This window comes from Dreissena polymorpha, chromosome 4 (assembly GCF_020536995.1).
Source record: "Dreissena polymorpha isolate Duluth1 chromosome 4, UMN_Dpol_1.0, whole genome shotgun sequence".
In the NCBI taxonomy this organism is placed as follows: domain Eukaryota; kingdom Metazoa; phylum Mollusca; class Bivalvia; order Myida; family Dreissenidae; genus Dreissena; species Dreissena polymorpha.
The window spans coordinates 63,167,825-63,186,409 of record NC_068358.1 but is presented as its reverse complement, the minus strand read 5'-3'; the positions used below and the strand labels follow the sequence as shown (position 1 = coordinate 63,186,409).

At 41.8% G+C, this 18,585-nt stretch overlaps 1 protein-coding gene and 1 non-coding gene across 3 annotated transcripts in view; one reads left to right on the top strand and one right to left on the bottom strand.

Annotated features, from left to right (window-relative positions):
• Positions 1–4,258: 4,258 nt before the first annotated feature.
• LOC127880339 (5.8S ribosomal RNA) lies at positions 4,259–4,412 on the bottom strand. Its single transcript, XR_008049531.1, has one exon. It is a non-coding gene; the product is annotated as a 5.8S ribosomal RNA (ribosomal RNA).
• Positions 4,413–10,333: 5,921 nt separating this feature from the next.
• Positions 10,334–18,585, top strand: part of LOC127876300 (uncharacterized) — a 30,690-nt gene continuing 22,438 nt past the window's right edge. For both annotated transcript variants that reach the window (XR_008047769.1, XM_052421431.1), the window contains exons 1-2: positions 10,334–10,429; positions 13,631–13,757. Coding sequence is in view for 1 of the 2 variants with exons in the window: in XM_052421431.1 (XP_052277391.1) it covers positions 10,399–10,429; positions 13,631–13,757 (158 nt within the window). In the remaining variant the exon portion in view is untranslated. The remainder of the gene's footprint in view (positions 10,430–13,630; positions 13,758–18,585) is intronic.

Sequence of the window (18,585 nt, the reverse complement as noted above, 5' to 3'; positions counted from 1 at the left end):
ATATGGTTTCCGCTAAAAACTTTTTGAGTTTGAATTGAGATATTGTGCTGTAATTATTTATCTAGTCAGCTTATACTCAGACCTTGATTCAAACATAATAAAATTAAACTAAATTAGTTGGTAAAGAGTTGGCAATCAATTAACTTGATATAGTGACATTACTTGTTATAATGTTTATGCCCCCAAAGGGGGGCATAAAGTGATCGCACTGTCCGTCTGTCCGTCACACTTATGACTTTGTGTTTAGGTTTCGAAAAATGCTCACAACTTCTATGTCGCTTCAGATGTAACATTCATATTTGGTATGCATGTGTATATGTACAAGGCCTTTCCATACGCACACAAATTTGGACCCCCTTGATCTTGAACTTAGGGTGCGCGTTTTTTTATGGGCTAACTTTATTATGCCCCCTTCGAAGAAGTGGGGGTATATTGTTTTGCACATGTCGGTCTGTTCACCGAATGGTTTCCGGATGATAACTCAAGAACGCTTACACCAAGGATCATGAAACTTCATAGGTACATTGATCATGACTCGCAGATGACCCCTATTGATCTTCAGGTCACTAGGTCAAAGGTCAATGTCACGGTGACTCGAAATAGTAAAATGGTTTCTGGATGATAACTCAAGAACGCTTACGCCTAGGATCATGAAACTGCATAGGTACATTGATCATGACTGGCAAATGACCCCTATTGATTTTCAGGTCACTAGGTCAAAGGTCAAGGTCACGGTGACTCGAAACAGTATAATGGTTTCAGGATGATAACTCAAGAACGCTTACGCCTAGGATCATTAAACTTCATAGGTACATTGATAATGACTGGCAGATGACCCCCATTGATTTTCAGGTCACTAGGTCAAAGGTCAAGGTCTTAGTGACTCGAAATTGTATAATGGTTTCAGGATGATAACTCAAGAATGCTTACGCTTAGGATCATAAAACTTCGTATGTACATTAATCCTGACTCGCAGATGACCCCTATTAGTTTTCAGGTCACTAGGTCAAAGGTCAAGGTCACGGTGACTCGAAACAGTAAAATGGTTTCCGGATGATAACTCAAGAAAAATTAGGCCCATGATCATGAAACTTCATAGGTACATTGATAATGACTGGCAGATGACCCCTATTGATTTTCAGGTCACTAGGTCGAAGGTCAAGGTCACAGTGACAAAAAACGTATTCAAACAATGGCTGCCACTACAACTGACAGCCCATATGGGTGGCATGCATGTTTTACAAACAGCCCTTGTTTTACGAATTATTTTTCGAAATATTTGGGTATTTGAAATAAAGCAATACTTCCACAGTTCTATGTATTAATGTCATGCGTAGTCTATCGGTTAGCTAATTGTTTGGTACACGCGCTTCTCGCCTAAGCGACCCGGGTTCAATGCCTGCTCCAGAAGCATCCAGAAGAATGTGAGTTTTTTTTTGTGGTCACAATGCCGGACAGGTAGGGTTTGCTTTGGGAACTCCGCCCCCCCCCCCCCATCCCCCGAACACAGGACCGCAACAACAATTTAAAATCTTTTAGTTACAACTAGAAATAGCTTGGAATGGGCGGTATAATTTACAATCTCTATTTTCGTAAGACTGTTTAGTTAGTTTAAGTGGGAGCGGTTGGTCATTCTCAGGGTCCATACATAGTGAAGCCTGGGTCCGTTTTAATGAGAGCGACCATGGTCGGGCGACTATGGTTGTACCAGCGAATAATCGTCGTGCGACGATAACCGAGTTTAATGGAGAGCGATGATCGTCAGTCGAACGTACGTTGTTCGACATATTGTCGTGCGACCGCAGTCCACCCCTCACACCACGACTGCTCGTCGCTTGACGCTTTGTCGGCACCCAAAACCCGTGCCAGGAGACTCCCAGACAATCTGCGACGGTACCAAGATCGTCTTGACACCTGTATGACAATCCCAAACTGTCTGCGACGGATTCAGAAGGTCTCCCAGACCAGCTGGGCACTTTCAAGAGACTCCAAGACAGTCTGCAACGCTGCCAATACCATCTAGGCACATGCAGAAGACACCCAGACAGTCTGCGACGGTGCCAGAGAGTCTTACGGACCGACGAGGCACCTGCAGGAGACTCCCAGACAGTGTGCGATGGTGCCAGTCTCCAAGACCAGGGGCGCACCTGCAAGACACTCCCAGACAGTCTACGACGGTGACAGGACCGTCTGGGCACCTACAAAAGACTCCCCAAAACTGCAAGACAGTCTGCCAGACCGTTGCGGCAGACAGTCTGAGACGATGCCAAGACTGTCTGGGCACCAGCCGGAGACTCCCAGAAGTCGTCCAGACCAGTGGGGCACCTGCGACGGTGCCAAACAATCTCTCAGACCGGCGGGCAACTGTAGGAGACTAGTTGTCTCTTGTCTCCGAATGTGTCAAGAACGTCTGGGCACCTGCAGGAGATTCCCAAACAGTCTTCGACGGAGTGAGAGACTGTCTGGGAGTCTCCTGAAGTTGCCCAGACGGTCGTGGCACGTCGCAGAATGTATGTGAGTCTCTTGATTGTGCCCCGCCGGTCTGGAAGACTGTCTGGTTCCATTGCAGACAATCTGGGAATCTCCTGCATGTGTTCTTACGATCTTGACACCGTCGCAGACTGTCTGGGAGTCTCCTGCAGGTGCCCCTCCGGTCTGAGAGACTGTCTGGTAACGTCACAAACTGTCTTGGGGTCTCCTGCATGTGCCCAGACGGTCTTGGCACCGTCGCACACTGTCTCGGAGTCTCCTTAGGTACCCCGCCGGTTTAACAGACTTTCTGGCACCGTCGCAGACTGTCAGGGAGTCTCCTCCAGGTGCCCAGACAGTCATGATATCGTCGCAAACTGTCAGGGAGTCTTCTCCAGGTGCCCAGACAGTCTTGGCATCGTTGCAGACTGTCTGGGAGTCTCCTGCTGGTGCTCCGCCGATCAAGGAGACTGTCTTGCATCGTCGCAGTCTGTCTGGGAGTCTTCTTCAGGTGTTCAGACGGTCTTGGCACCTTCGCAAAATGTATGAGAATCTCATGTATCTGCCCGCCGGTCTCGGAGACTGTCTGGCATCGTCGCAGACTGTCTGGGAGTCTCCTGCATTCGTCAAGGCGGTCTTTGCACCGTCTCAGACTGTCTGGAAGTCTCCTGCTGGTACCTTAAACGCGACGAGTTGTCAGTCTAGTGCATTCCTCTTTATGTCCCGCATCGTTTAATGCCCCCGGTAGGATGGCATAGAACAGCTGAACTGTCCGTCAGTCTGTCCGTCCGTCCGAAAACTTTAACATTGCCCATAACTTTTGCAATATTGAAGATAGCAACTTGATATTTGGCATGCATGTGTATCTCATCGAGCTGCACATTTGGAGTGGTGAAAGGCCAAGGTCATCCTTCAAGGTCAAAGGCTAAATATATGGATTCATAGTGGCGCAGTAGGAGGCATTGTGTTTCTGACAAACATATCTCTTGATTTTACATGTGTTTGCTGTCCTCAACGCCACCCCACACGCGTTTATGGCTGCCACAATCTCCGGCCACTTTTTCCGCTTATTTGCCTCGGTCACAAATGACCCGTGCTTTCCCTCCAGCAGGTTTTTGTTCTCGATAACAAACTCTAAAAGGATATCTATATCTTTTTGGACCACGAATGGCACTGACTTAAATTGTGCTGTCTTCGTCTTCCATTTTTCGCGTGTATTCTCGCCGTCGGATGTTGATGGCGGAAGTGGTAATTTTCCTAAAAATAGCGACTATCACGACCGCAGTCGACTGACCACACCGTCGTGCGACCGCAGTCGCGGCAACTTGCTCCTTGAACGCGACGAGTGGTTTAATGGAGAGCGACGATCGTCAGTCGAACGCGCGTTGTTCGACATACTGTCGAGCGACTGCAGTACACCCCTCACACCACGACTGCTTGTCGCTTAACGCTATGTCGGCACCCAAAACCTATGCAAAATGCTAATAAATTACTGATATGCTTAAGTTCAGCGGGTAATCTCGTCTGATCCGATGTCGGTTCGGCTAAGGTGTTCGTGGCCGGGCAGTGGGCGCGAAGGTCGGCTGCGCGAGACAAGAGGCCCGTCGAGCCCTGCCGTCACGCCGCTTCGCGAGTGTACGCTAGAGCCGAGACAGCCACACATGTGGTCTCGAGACGGACGGATCGGCCGCTGGTGGGCCAGTGCGACGCATCAAAGCCCGGCGTCGTGGTGCCCGAGTACCTCGCTGCGGCACTGCTAGGACACTGATCGCTCGGGAGTACGTTTTGTCGACCCTCGAACAGGCGAGTCCCCGGCAATTAGCCGGGGCCGCAATGTGCGTTTAAGATGTCGATGTTCAATGTGTCCTGCAATTCACATTAATTCATGCAGATAGCTGCGCTGTTCATCGACGCACGAGCCGAGTGATCCGACGCATAGTGTTGTTTTTGTCTGCACATTGAAGGGTCGACTCGCGGCCGCCGTGAGGCAGCCGTAGGTCCGCGCTTCGACGCCGTGCAGGGCGAGCGAAGACTTGCGTTCTAGGGTGACTAATACAAGTCAAGACCGAGTGTTTCGTGTACCACGATCGGGGCGGCAGCGACTCTGCGCCGCCGATCTTTGAACCTCGCGGGGCAACCCAGCGAGCGGTCCCGCTGGCCTCGGGGTTGCGAGACCTCCAGGTGCCCCACAGTCTGAACGCTAAGGCGGATTCCGCGTCCGTTCGCATTTCGCCCTGGCGTTTCCAGCTTGAAGGACACGCCGCCGTCATCAACGTGGGCTAGTAGCGCGGGCGGCAGCCAGTACCTCGGCCGCACGCTCATTGTCGCTCAACTTTGTCGGCTTCGCCGCAGCGCAGGGCCCCGATGACTGGGACCGCGCGCGACTGGCCTGTGGTTTTGAGATTCGCGAAGCGCTTCGGCTTTCTGCGATAGTCTCGGTTATGATCCATCCAAAGGTTCACCTACGGATACCTTTTTACGACTTGTACGACCTCTACCCCGCTCGACTTGCGCATCTTATCGGCGCACCGAGAGCCGACCGCGAAGCCGGCCCAAGGGTCCAATCCGAAGAGCTCATTGACTGGAGCGATCGGTAGTAGCGACGGGCGGTTTGTACAAAGGTGAGGGACATAATCAACGCGAGCTGATGACTCGCGCTTACTAGGAATTCCTCGTTCATGGGCACAATTGCAAGCCACAATCCCTAGCCCGAATGGGATTCAACGGATTTTCCGGCCCTCTCGGGCCAGGCAAGACGCACACTGATCCATTCAGTGTAGCGCATGTGCGGCCCCGAACATCCAAGGGAATCACAGACCTGTTATTGCTTAATCTCGCGTGGCTAAACGCCACTCATCCTTCTAAAAAGCTCAAGGTGCGCAGCAGAGGAAGCCCAAGCTATTTAGCAGACCAGAGTCTCTTTCTTTATCTGAATTAACCAGTCAGATTGCTCCACAAACTAAGAAGCTGAACGGCCATGCAGCACCAACCACCGAATCAAGAAAGAACTCTCAATGTGTCAATCCTCGCTATCCTCCTTGGGGGCCCTACCAGGCCTGGCTCGCGCTTCTGTACGAGCGCCCAATGTCCCTGCTTGCGAACACAGGCCCGCGACGTTCGGCTACTGCTTACTGGTTGACCACTACTAGTGCTAGGCACGTCGCGAGAGAAACTTTTTCTTTCAACAATTTTTCCCCCATATATATATATATATGAATGTTTTCGTCCTCAGCGGTACCGTCCCAAACGATATTGTACATTGCCAGCGGTTCCGTAGTTCCTCTCTGTACACGAAATCGCAGACACCGGACGATTCTCGGCCGACAGTAACCTTCGCGATCGGCAGGGCGTCCATAATCCCATGCGTGACCACAGATGCCTCGCGAGCTCGGAAGCCCGCTGGCCCGCGCGAGACCAGCCGGGCCGGCTAGCGAGTCCCGCAAGCCAGGCCGACCGAGACCACGCGGGCAAGTCAGTGGGTCCCGCTAGCGGGTCCCGCAAGTCAGGCTGACCGATGCTCCGCAAGCTTGGAAGCCCGCTGGCCCACGCGAGGAGGCGGCGAGACCACGGCTGTGAGTCCCACAAGCCAGGCCGACCGAGATCCCCGCGAGCAAGTCAACGGGTCCCGCAAGCCAGGCCCACCGAGGCCTCGCGAGCTCGAAAGCACGTAAGTCCGCGCCACTAGTACGCAGGTACCACTGGTACTACTACTTCGACTACCCCTACTACCACTGGCGGGGAAAAATCACAGCTTCCACCACGGCCGTCATTGGTTCCGCGAGAGGCCTTCGCTCAGGGTCCGGTTTAATAAAAAACTACAAAACACGACTGTAGTCGCGCGACTGTGCGGTCGACCGACGGTTGTCGGCCGACAACTGACAAATTGTCGCGTTCACGGAGAAATTTGCCGCGACTGTGGTCGCATGACTGTGTGGTCAGTCGCCTGCGGTCGTTGTAGTCGCTATTTTTAGAAAATTATCACTTCCGTCATCAACATTTTTTTATTTATTGTGCGAAAACTCATATCACGAAAAGTAAATCTTAAATTTGTTAAAATAATATGATATTATTTGTTTAAACAGAACTCGCTTGCGGATTCTTCGTCAAACGTGTGTTTGTAATAATATTCATTAAGTGTTCAAAGTTCAAATACAAAATCTGACGCAATGAAATAAATTCTACTACAATGGTTCACGCGTCTCTGGACAATGTCCTTTCGCGTGTCAAAATTGCAGAACCTCAAACATACTTGCCAACGCAGTTTCAAGATGTTGGTACTAAAGACCGTACATTTATATGAATATTCACCATATACCAATATGAATTGGTGCGCTCGTCAAATCGGACGGAAGGGAGGATCGAATGAATAATGCTCGTAGATCGAGGAAAACGCGTGCAAAAACTGCATTGTGGAGTCTGGATGTCTACGGAAGTCTTTAAAACCAAATAACGGGTTTGCAATCAGCTCTGGAATTCACTAATGATTATGGACGTAATGCTGAGACATTTTTGTTAAAATGTTCTTTTATATCTGGCTTCTAAATCTGCCCAATAATTATTGCACTTAAAGTTTTGATACATTGCATTATCGTCTGAAAAATTCATATTAATGAGAATCTATCTAAATAAGGTTGATATTTCACTTTTATAGGATTGTACTTATGACACTTTATCTGGGCAATGATTGTTTTGTTAATTATTTATATTCCATTGTAAATTTCACTTCAACTTGATACACATACTCGAATAATATGTATGGGACTCTGCTAAATAAATCTAGGTACATGGTGCCGAGAAAATGGTATTTCGGGGAGTTCGTTCCTGCATATTTTATAATACTGTCAACATATCTGAGATTTGCTTTATTGATACCATGCTGTTTTGTCTAAAATAAACGGTATTTTTATACAGGATATATTTCACATCTGATCTGAAAAAAACGTCATGAATTCGTATTGTCGGTACTAGGAGATTAATCAAATGAATATTTGAAGCATCTGTCAGTATTACAGAAAAAAGTTTACTTACACTTATCTTGTCTGTATTTAAGATATTAGTCTAGTTATTGATGGCTCGCAACTGATCTAGTAATCTGAGTGTTTTTTAGCATTATTTTTGTGATTTAATTTAATTATTGATGTCTTTATCAATATATCATTTTATTTCTCAACCTACAAAAATGACGCAATGATTCATGAGGGAAAATACTTATCCTTTATTTGTTGATATTTGTTTCTGTTTTTCCCTTCATTCGTTGTAACCACAAATTCTTTCTTCTAAAAGCCATTATTCATTATTAATATTGATGTAGGTTATATGACTCATTCAATATTGTTATTACAAAATTAAATTGGTACTGTTTCTTATATATAAACACGAAGTGATGAAGCTATTGGTGGAGTAACATTAAAGTTGTGCACATGTAACTAAGTATCGACACCATTTTACTTTACACTTTACTGCATGTATAAATCATTTGTGCGTTAGTATAAGTTGTGCCGTTTTTTATACCATGATGTATTTTTACAATTTTAAAAGAATGCTATCAATATACATGTATGTTGTCATTCCATATAGTTCAGCATATATATGCGCCGACTCTGTCAAAAGTGGGTTTAATGCATGTGCGTAAAGTGTCGTCCCAGATTAGTCTATGCAGTCCGCACAGGCTAATTAGGGACGATATTTTCCGATTTTATGATATTGTTCGTTTAAAGAAAGTGCCTCCTTAACAAAAGTCTTTTTTAGGCACACAGTGTCGCCCCTGATTAGCCTGTGCGGACTACACAGGCTAATATTGGACGCTACTTTACGCACATGGATTAAACCCACTTTTTACAGAGAACGGACCATATGTAGAGTAATGCGTCAACGGGACACGTTGAATGTAAAATCAGTGCCTTCAACTGAATTCATCTCAACGTACGTGTACAATTTGCGAATTATAGGCCAAGATAAGTTCCAAAGAAAGTTGCCCGTAATGCGCAATTTATTAAATGATATTGGTGCACATAAACCCGGGATTATTTGCGCGTTGCCTTCCTGTGGGACTAACCTTTAACTTTCAGTGAACAGTTTGCACTCCTCTCTTGTATTAATACTACTCTTTATAAGCCGGGAGAAAAATAAATGACGCGACGTTTAGCATCATAAAACATATTTATCCCATTGTTATTAAGGTAAATCAATTAAGTGCATTTAATCTAAACTACTGTATATGTATTACTTTCCCTTGCTCGAGACATCCGTGTATTGGATGGGAAATACGCATATTGATGAAACAATATTGTATAAATTTCGAAAACGTATTCTAGATCTACAGCAAAGGTGTCTATGAGCTCCAATAGCTCTCTCCTTGGTAAGCGAAATCGACGGAAAAGTTCATCATCATTGTACATGTCTAATGGATTTAACCTATCTCTAAAAACTCGCTCTCTTCGAAAATGTCTTCGCATTCGATGAACAAGTCGCATGGAGGCCGCCATGATTAAACTCGAAACTATCCGCGTTCATTTTGCACGGGTTTTGAATGCCGACAAAGCGTCAAGCAACGAGCAGTCGTGGTGTGAGGGGTAGACTGCGGTCGCTCGACAATATGTCGAATAACGCGCGGTCGATTGACGACCGTCGCTCTCCATTAAACACGGCTATCGTCGCACGACGATTATTCGTTGGTACAACCATAGTCGCCCGACCATGGTCGCTCTCATTAAACCGGACCCTGGTGTGAGGGGTAGACTGCGGTCGCTCGACAAAATGTCGAACAACGCGCGGTCGATTGAAGACCGTCACTCTCCATTAAACACGGCTATCGTCGCACGACGATTATGCGCTGGTACAACCATAGTCGCCCGACCATGGTCGCTCTCATTAAACCTGACCCAGAAGACTAGTCAGTTTCACATACCATTGTGTAGAGATATGAAAAGCTTCTCACCCATAACATACTGTTTGCTTCACATTGATATGAACATTACGCATTGTGTAACACACTTTTTCAGTGATTAACGTGTTTCACGGTATCCAAATGATAAACGATCTTCAGAATTACCCTCGAGGAGCTTAGACTGGACACCAATCGGAACATTATATTTGAAACAGTCCAATGTACGAGATCGAAATTACATAATTACAATTATATTATATTATCGTACATTTATTTTATATACTTAATGCTGATAATCCTCTCTGGATCCGGCCCTGCTGATTTAATAGCATCAGTTTATATCCGCTGTACATACATGCATATACAAATAATTAAACAATGAAGATTTTGCTTTTGCTTTGATTCTGTTGAAAGGACTTTTCGCATTTAAAGGTATACGTAGAGGCAATCTAAAAATAGCATATGTACGGACGGTTTCAGAAATAGATCGATTCGAGTTCTTTTCCTGAAGCTCATCTTTAATTCGAAATAATTATGAATGTGAAACGAAAAAAACAACACATTATATATATATATATATATATATATATATATATATATATATATTATATATATATATATTTACGTTATTAAAGTGCTCAATCGGTCCCGTTTGATTGTGTTTGCGCAATTTAAGAAATACGTATTAACGCATTCGATATTTCCTAAGTAGGAATAATAGTTAAACACAAATGTCAATGCTATTAGCGAAACATAATGCGTTGACAACGCCCCATAAAGGTCGTCTCCCTTTACGTAAAATTAAGTCTATAATGTTAGGCTTTTCTGAAATAACTACAAATAATAATCGGTGGTAATTTGAAGAATAAGGCGAAACACCATTATACTCTTGAAAGACTGAATGTAGGAAACGGTTCCAGTCTACTATATCGAGAATATTTCCCATTAATGCACGTTCAACTCGTGCACTTTGGCAGGAAACGTTACAATATAAAGGAATGTGTCTACTATTGTAAGTTAGTATCAATGTGTCTACAAAGAACATGACCATAGCATGTTTGATGTTGATCGTGGGTAAGCAATTATTCTTATTTAGCATGTAATTATTTCATAATTCTTACATCGCGTTGTACTTTTAATATATGGAAGTTATTAGAGCTCAATTGGTCCTTTTCGGCTCGGGTACTACTTACATGTACCCCGGGTACACTTAAGTATACTTACATATACCCCGGGGACTGTAAATATACTAAAATGTACCCGGGAATTTTAACGCTAAATAGATCTTTGTCGTTGTTTTTTTTTTAATTAATTATTTGCATATGTATGTACATTTTCTGTAAATGGCGTCTATATGAGTGAAAGTCATACTCGTGTTGGTGTAGTTTGTTTGTTTTAATAGAAGTTTTATTTACGTAATCAGGTCCGTAGCCAGGTTTTTGAAAAGGGGGGTGCGAACTTTCCCATCAACGATTGAGCAACGAAGTGGCGGCGAAGGGGGTATATGCGGGAGGGGTTGTCTCCGTCCTGCAATTTGGGGGTTTGTGGGTTCTCCCCCTAGAAAATTTTGGAAATGAAACCTAAACTCCTGCATTCTGGTTACTTTTTATCTGTATTTAGAGCCTGAAGTCATAGAGCATTTTTATATGAAATTTCACTTTCATTGACCATACTCAGTGACTGATCGACATGAATATGGTATAACATACATGAATTCCCCACTACCGTTTTTCAATAACCACCTTTTTGATCAGTCACGGAAATACATAATTTTATATGGTGTTTAACCCGACACTAGTACGCACGCACATACTTAATTAACATATGCAACAACACATTTATAGAATGTAAAATGAACAATAAGAACGGTAAAAAATATCATTATTTATTGGAATCTTGGAATCTTGATAAAATTGGGGTGTTTTACTATTCCAAACTTCTACCATTCATAAATCGAGCAAATTAAATGGAAATATTTGACTTTTTCAAAACAATTGTTTGTCTGCTACCATGGATAGAACCAGAGGTCTAGCATTGTTCTGCTCTAAACGTTCTAATAGTGTATTGTACAACAAACACTGATTGACAAAACTGGGTCTTCTCTAAACTGCATCAATACTAAACAGAAATCAAACTATTATAACTGGTTACTTTTATTTTGTTAAACTAGTTTTAACAATTTAGTTATCTTTTTTATAAACGAATTTCAGAAACATATAACAATTAAGGCTTTATAAAGACCCTATAACCACAAACTACTGGCCCTATGGTCTCAAAGTCATTAACAATGTATACCAGGACGTTGAAGAAACAAGATGGTACTATTTGCCAATTATGCTCAATATCCTTCACAGTTAACGCCCACCTGATCATATGTTATAACGTTTATAATATAATTCATTATTACAACTGTTTAAGAGTAGGACATATTCCCCAGTGTCATGTTTGACATAATTAAAACATTGTGGAAAGTTCTGTATGTGGAGCAGAACAGATGCCATTAAGTGTTGGTAACAAAAAGCTAAATTGCTTTGTAGAAATGATTTGTTTTCTTGTCATTCAACAACAAAAATCCTGTCTTGGGCATAGCTGATATTTTTTGCTGGAAAACCCTTTACGGGATCCGAAAATGGTTGCACAATGTGTAAATGAATTGTTATAAATCGTGGTATAATGCAAAATTATTAACCAGTGACTCACTTCGGTAATAGTCGTGAGGGTTTCCTTTGATTTCAGTCATTTTCGGAAGCTGGCATAACATTCCGTTAATAATCATCTAAAACGTATTTTCTTTTTTATAAGATCATTTATTCAAGTTAATCAAATTGTTTTTCCAGCCATAGAGATCATTGTCGAAAAAGGTTATTAGACTCGGATTTCAACCCACAATACGTAGGCTTCATCATTATGTTATAATATCTTTTACAGTTATAGCTTTAACAGACATTAATGACAAAAGTAACAAAACAATCATTTAGTATCAAATATCTATAAATAAGTATCGGTTTTATACCGATTAGAGTGCCAGGATTATAATTTTGCATTATACAGGAAACACATGTCTATTTATTTATATGTAATCTTGGAAATGACTTCATCGAGAAGTTAATTATATGGTGACCTGTCGGTTGCATATTGAATACAGCATTATTGTAACGCTTAAACACGAAGACTCACTGGGTTCCTGGAAAAGATAAATAACCTTTTTTGCGTCAAATAAGTTGGGTGCAACTTATAGTACAATTTATTTTAATCGTCAAAAACATTGGGTGCGAACGCACCCAACGCACCCCCCCCCCCCCCCCCCCCTGGCTACGGGTATGAGTAATTATGGTAATCGGTAGCGCGTTTTACGACATCGGATTTTGGGCGAACAAAAACTCGTGTAAAGTCTAATATCGGTCGGGTACGTTTTAGTATATTTACCGTACCCGGGGTACATGTAAGTATACTTATATGAACCCGGGGTACATGTAAGTAGTAACCGAGCCGACAATGACCAATCGAGCCCTAATGTGATTTCAAGTGTCGTTCCTAGTGTAAATGGTTACTTTCACGAACTATAAAGTATGCAATGTTAGTGTGATTGTGAACTTCAATTTAATTTATCCGACGGGTTCAAAAAAGGTTAACATGGCGTGAATTACCTTGTAAGCCTTTCTGAGACTAGTCGGATACAAAATGATTATATACTAACCCATTTATGCCTAGCGTCTAGAAAAAATGCATTGGCAAACAGCGTAGACCCAGATGAGACGCCGCATGATGAGGCGTCTCATCAGGGTCTGCGCTGTTTGCTTAAAGGATTTTTTGTAAGAAATATTCTAAATACATAAATAAATATACTAGACATCCCTCATTTTGGAAATAAATTTATCCAATTTAGAAGGATGGGAGAGTCAATTAGCCATAAATGGGTTAACGACATATGCAACAAAAATACTACTATGAGCCACCATGGTGTATAGTGTAGTTGCGGTATGTTTTAACAAATATACTTATGCAATAATTATATGTTATGCATTTGTAATACTTCAACATTACTATTTATATTATTAATGTGAATATTTATGTTGTATAATGGTTTGATATATACAAATTTCTTTGGACCTCGGTTTATTCACATTATTTATTTATTTGCAATTAACAATTTCCGGTAGATACTTTATTTCAATGTTCGATGCAAAACATCGTTGCATGATGCTCTGCTATTAACATGAAGACTTCATTGTGCATAATTATTATTTTTACATCTGACCCACGTGTTTTCGGCAGGGTCTGTGTGCATTAACGCTTCACACGACAAGAAAACGGCGGATGCCATGGACGAGCTCCAGGCACGAGTTGGGGCTCGTCCGTTTTTCAACAGGGCAGAGCGCTACAGTCAATTTCAACTGGCTAGGTAACATTTAACAGTTTAATTGTTACAACTAAATTTTTGTATGACAGTTAAGAAGCGAATTTTCATTTGAAGCTTTCTGGATCTGGTTACGAATACCTTTAACTTGTATTGTGAAAAACTAGGAAAAGTACGTTTTCTCACCGAAGCTCTTGTTTTCTAGCCGTCATGGTATCGTTCATAAAGCTAGACCTTGACCTTGAACTTAGGGTACGCGTTTAGGTTTCGAAATCTGCGTTAAGTTTCGAAAAATGTTCATAACTTCCATGTCGCTTCAGATGTAACCTTCATATCTGGTATTCATGTGTATATGGACAAGGCCTTTCCATACGCACTTTAATGTTTACCCCTTTTACCTTAGGGTCCGCGTTTAGGTTTTGAAATCTGCGTTTAGGTTTCGAAAAATGCTCATTACTTCTATGTCGCTTCAGATGTAACCTTCATATTTGTTATGCATGTGTATATGGACAAGGCCTTTCCATACGCACACACATTTTTACCCCTTTCACATTGACCTTGAACTAAGGGTCCGCGTTTAGGTTTCGAAAAAAGTTTCTGTTATTTTGCTGTCTTACATAACTAGCAAAGCGTTCTTTTCGGGGGCATATGCCATCCTATGGAGACAGCTCTTGTTTTTAATGTTCAGATTTAAATTTACATAGACTTTATAGCTTATACATATATTCCACTTTAAAGATGTCTGTGTGGTCATTATATCAGGATACTGACATATATTGTACATTATACGATCAGAGCTGAAGAATAGTCGTGTGCACTGTCTTGAGACAGCTCTTGTTGATGAGTAAAAATCTTATGAAGCAACTTTGTGATATGCTATTTTATAAAGTATATTAAAATATGTTAGTATTAAAGTACTATGCTACATTATCTTATCTTGATAGTATTTTTAGCTCGACTTTCCGAAGAAAAATGAGAGCTATACTACACGCCCCGGCGTCGGCGTCGCCGTTGGTGAAAGTTTTTTCTTAACTCAAATAACTTGAACACTATCAAAGATAATAAACTCAATCTTGGAATACTTCTTTATGGCAACAAGATAATTACACACGTCAAGATGCATAACTCTGTCAGCATTTTTTTTAGAGTTATGCCCCTTTTTATACTAAGAAAATTGAAAATTTGGTTAAGTTTTGTGTTAAGGTTCACTTTATTCCTAAAGTATCAAAGCTTTTGCTTTCATGCTTGCAACACTTACTAACTATCATAAGGGGACTGTTCAGCCAAATTTATGTAACTATGACTGTCATTTTGACATAATGATGGTCCCTTTTATACTTAGACAATTGAAAATTTGGTTAAGTTTTGTGTTTTGGTCCATTTTACTCCTTAAGTATCACAGCTTTTGCTTTCAGACTTGGAACACTCGCTAACTATCATAAGGGGACTGTTCATGACAAGTTGGCATTTTGACTGAATTATGGCCCTTTTTTGACTTAGTAACTTTGAATATTTTGTTATCCCAACGCTTTTTGAAAAGCGTGGGTATATTGTGGTAATCTCCGCCGTCCGTCTGTCTGTCTGTCTGTCTGTCCCTCTGTCTATCTGTCTGTCTGTCTGTCTGTCCTGGCCACTATCCCCTCCTACACTATTAGCACTAGAACCTTGAAACATACACACATGGTAGCTATGAGCATATGTGCGACCCTGCACTATTTGGAATTTTGATGTGACCCCTGGGTCAAAAGTTATGGGGGTTGGGGTGGGGCCGGGTCAGAGATTTTTACTCATTTGTTTAGGTTATTAGCGAGGCTGTTTTCGGAGAAAACACGAGCTATTGTCATAGCCAGCTCGTCGTCCGCCGTCCGACGTCCTCCGTCCGAAGTCCGCCGTTCGCCGTCCGCCGTCCGCCGTTGGCGTCTTGCTAAATCCTTTACATAACTTTTTAAATATTAAAGATAGCACCTTGATATTTGGCATGCATGTGTATCTCATGGAGCAGCACATTTTGAGTGGTAACATTTCAAGGTGAACATCATCCTTCAAGGTCTAGGGTAGAAAAAACAAAGTCAAGGGAATTAATAAGCTTTAAATGAATATAGTTATCTGACCTGCCCACGTATATATATATTTGTTAAATAAATCAAAACGGCGCAGTAGGCGGCATTGTGTTTCTGACAAACACATTGTGGTAAAAGGTCAAGGTCAAGGTCATCCTTTACGGTCTACGGTTAAAAAAAAAATTAAGGGAAGTAATAAGCTTTAAAAAGGGAGATAATTATTCAATATGGAACATAGCCACTTTATATATTTGGCATGCATGTGTATCTCATGGAGCGGCACATTTCGAGTGGTCAATCACAGTCACGGTAGTGGCTTTTAATTATTTGCTACTAAAAATAGAGGTTTGTTAAAGACAATTATTTTCACGGGAAGTAATTTATATAATTATAAATCTCATATTATATATTTCCTTACCAAGAATTGAAGTTCTTTTCACAGTTACTGTACAGATTTATTATTTTGATTATTTATAACTCCAATGATTGATTTGTCAAATGTTTTTTTTTTAAATGATATAATTATAATTTTTTTGATGTTCATCACATACCTGTGGACATAATACCTATGGACATAAGTCCACAGACATTATCAACTCTGGCTTTGATCTCTTCTAAACCACAGGTCTTGGTTGTCAGTGATGTCTGACATGGTCATAATTGACTGTGAGGCCCTCCTTCCCCCCCCCCCCCCGGTTGGGTTGGACAAAATTCAAGGGAAATAATAAGCTTTAAAGGGAGATGATTAAAAGCAATTTTATTTCAAAGCGGCGCAATAGGGGGCATTGTGTTTCTGACGAACACATCTCTTGATATAATTAGTCCCCTACCGGTTTCACCGGAGGGGACTTATGGTTTTGTCTCCGTCCGTCCGTCCGTCACACTTTTCTGGATCCTGCGATAACTTAAAAGTTCTTAATATTTTTTCATGAAACTTGAAACATGGATAGATGGCAATATGGACATTATGCACGTCATTTCATTTCGTTCCTACGTCAAAAAATCTGGTTGCTATGGCAACAAATAGACTAGAAATACTGCTGAAAATGGTGGTTTTTCTGGATCCTGCGATAACTTTTAAAGTTCTTAATATTTTTTCATGAAACTTGAAACATGGATAGATGGCAATATGGGCATTATGCACGTCATTTCATTTCGTTCCGACGTAAAAAATTATGATTGCTATGGCAACAAATTGACTTGACATACTGCTGAAAATGGTGGTTTTCTGGATCCTGCGATAACTTTTAAAGTTCTTAATATTTTTTCATGTAACTTGAAACTTGGATAGATGGCAATATGGACATTATGCACGTCATTTCATTTCGTTCCGACGTCAAAAATTCTGGTTGCTATGGCAACAAATTGACTAGAACTACTGCTGAAAATGGTGGTTTTCTGGATCCTGCAATAACTTTTAAAGTTCTTAATATTTTTTCATGAAACTTGAGACATGGATAGATGGCAATATGGACATTATGCACGTAATTTCATTTTGTTCCTAAATAAAAAAAATTGGTTGCTATGGCAACAAATATATATATATATATATATAAATCTGGAATTTCTGACAATGGTGGAGCCGGTAGGGGACTAATATTGCTTGACAATAGTCTTGTTATCATTTGTTACCTGTTCTAATTTGTAAATGCTAGTTTTCATTATATACCAGTGGCCTTATGTCCATACATACATGATGAACTCTGGCTATGATCTCTTTGATAAACCACAGGTCTTGGTTGTCAGTGATGTCTGACTGGGTCATTTTTGACTGTCTACAGGCCTCCCCCCCGGTTGGATTGGACAAAATCAAAGGAAAGTAATAAAGCTTTAAAGGGAGATGATGTCTATACCTGCCAAATAATAAATAGAAATTTTATTTCAAAGTGGCGCAGTAGGGGGCATTGTGTTTCTGACAAACACATCTCTTGTTGGGTCACTAGGTCAAAGGTCAAGGTCACTGTGACCTCTAAAAAAAATTCTGACAAGCTTTCGCAGCCTAGCGTGGCACCCGTTATGCGGTGCTCTTGTTTTACTATAATTTCTTCATTTCTTCACCGATTGTCTTAAATTGATACCGAACCTCTCTTATGACAATACGGTCAATCTCAACTATGCATGGCCCCATTACCAACCCTGGGACGCCCCGCCCACATAGGCCACGCCCACCCAAAATGGCAGTTTTACTATAATTTCTTCATTTCTACACCGATTAACTTCAAATTGATACTGAACCTTTCTTATGACAATACGGTCAATCTCAACTATGCATGGCCCTATTACCAACCCAGGGGCACCCCGCCCACATAGGCCACGCCCACCCAAAATTGCTTTTTACTATTGTCATAAGAGAGGTTCAGTATCAATTTGAAGTGAATCGGTGTAGAAATGAAGAAATTATAGTAAAACTGCCATTTTGGGTGGGCGTGGCCTATGTCCGAATTTCTTCATTTCTACACCGATTCACTTCAAATTGATACTGAACCTTTCTTATGACCATACGGTTAATCTCAACTATGCATAGCCCCATTACCAACCCTGGGGCACCCCGTCAACATAGGCCACGCCCAACCCAAAATTGCCTTTTACTATAATTTCTTAATTTCTACACCGATTCACTTCAAATTTATACTGAACCTCTTTTATGACAATACAGTCAATCTCAACTATGCATGGCCCCATAACCAACCCTGGGGCGCCCCGCCCACATAGGCCACACCCACCCAAAATTGCCTTTTACTATAATTTCTTCATTTCTACACCAATTCACTTCTAATTGATACTGAACCTCTCTTATGCCAATATGGTCAATC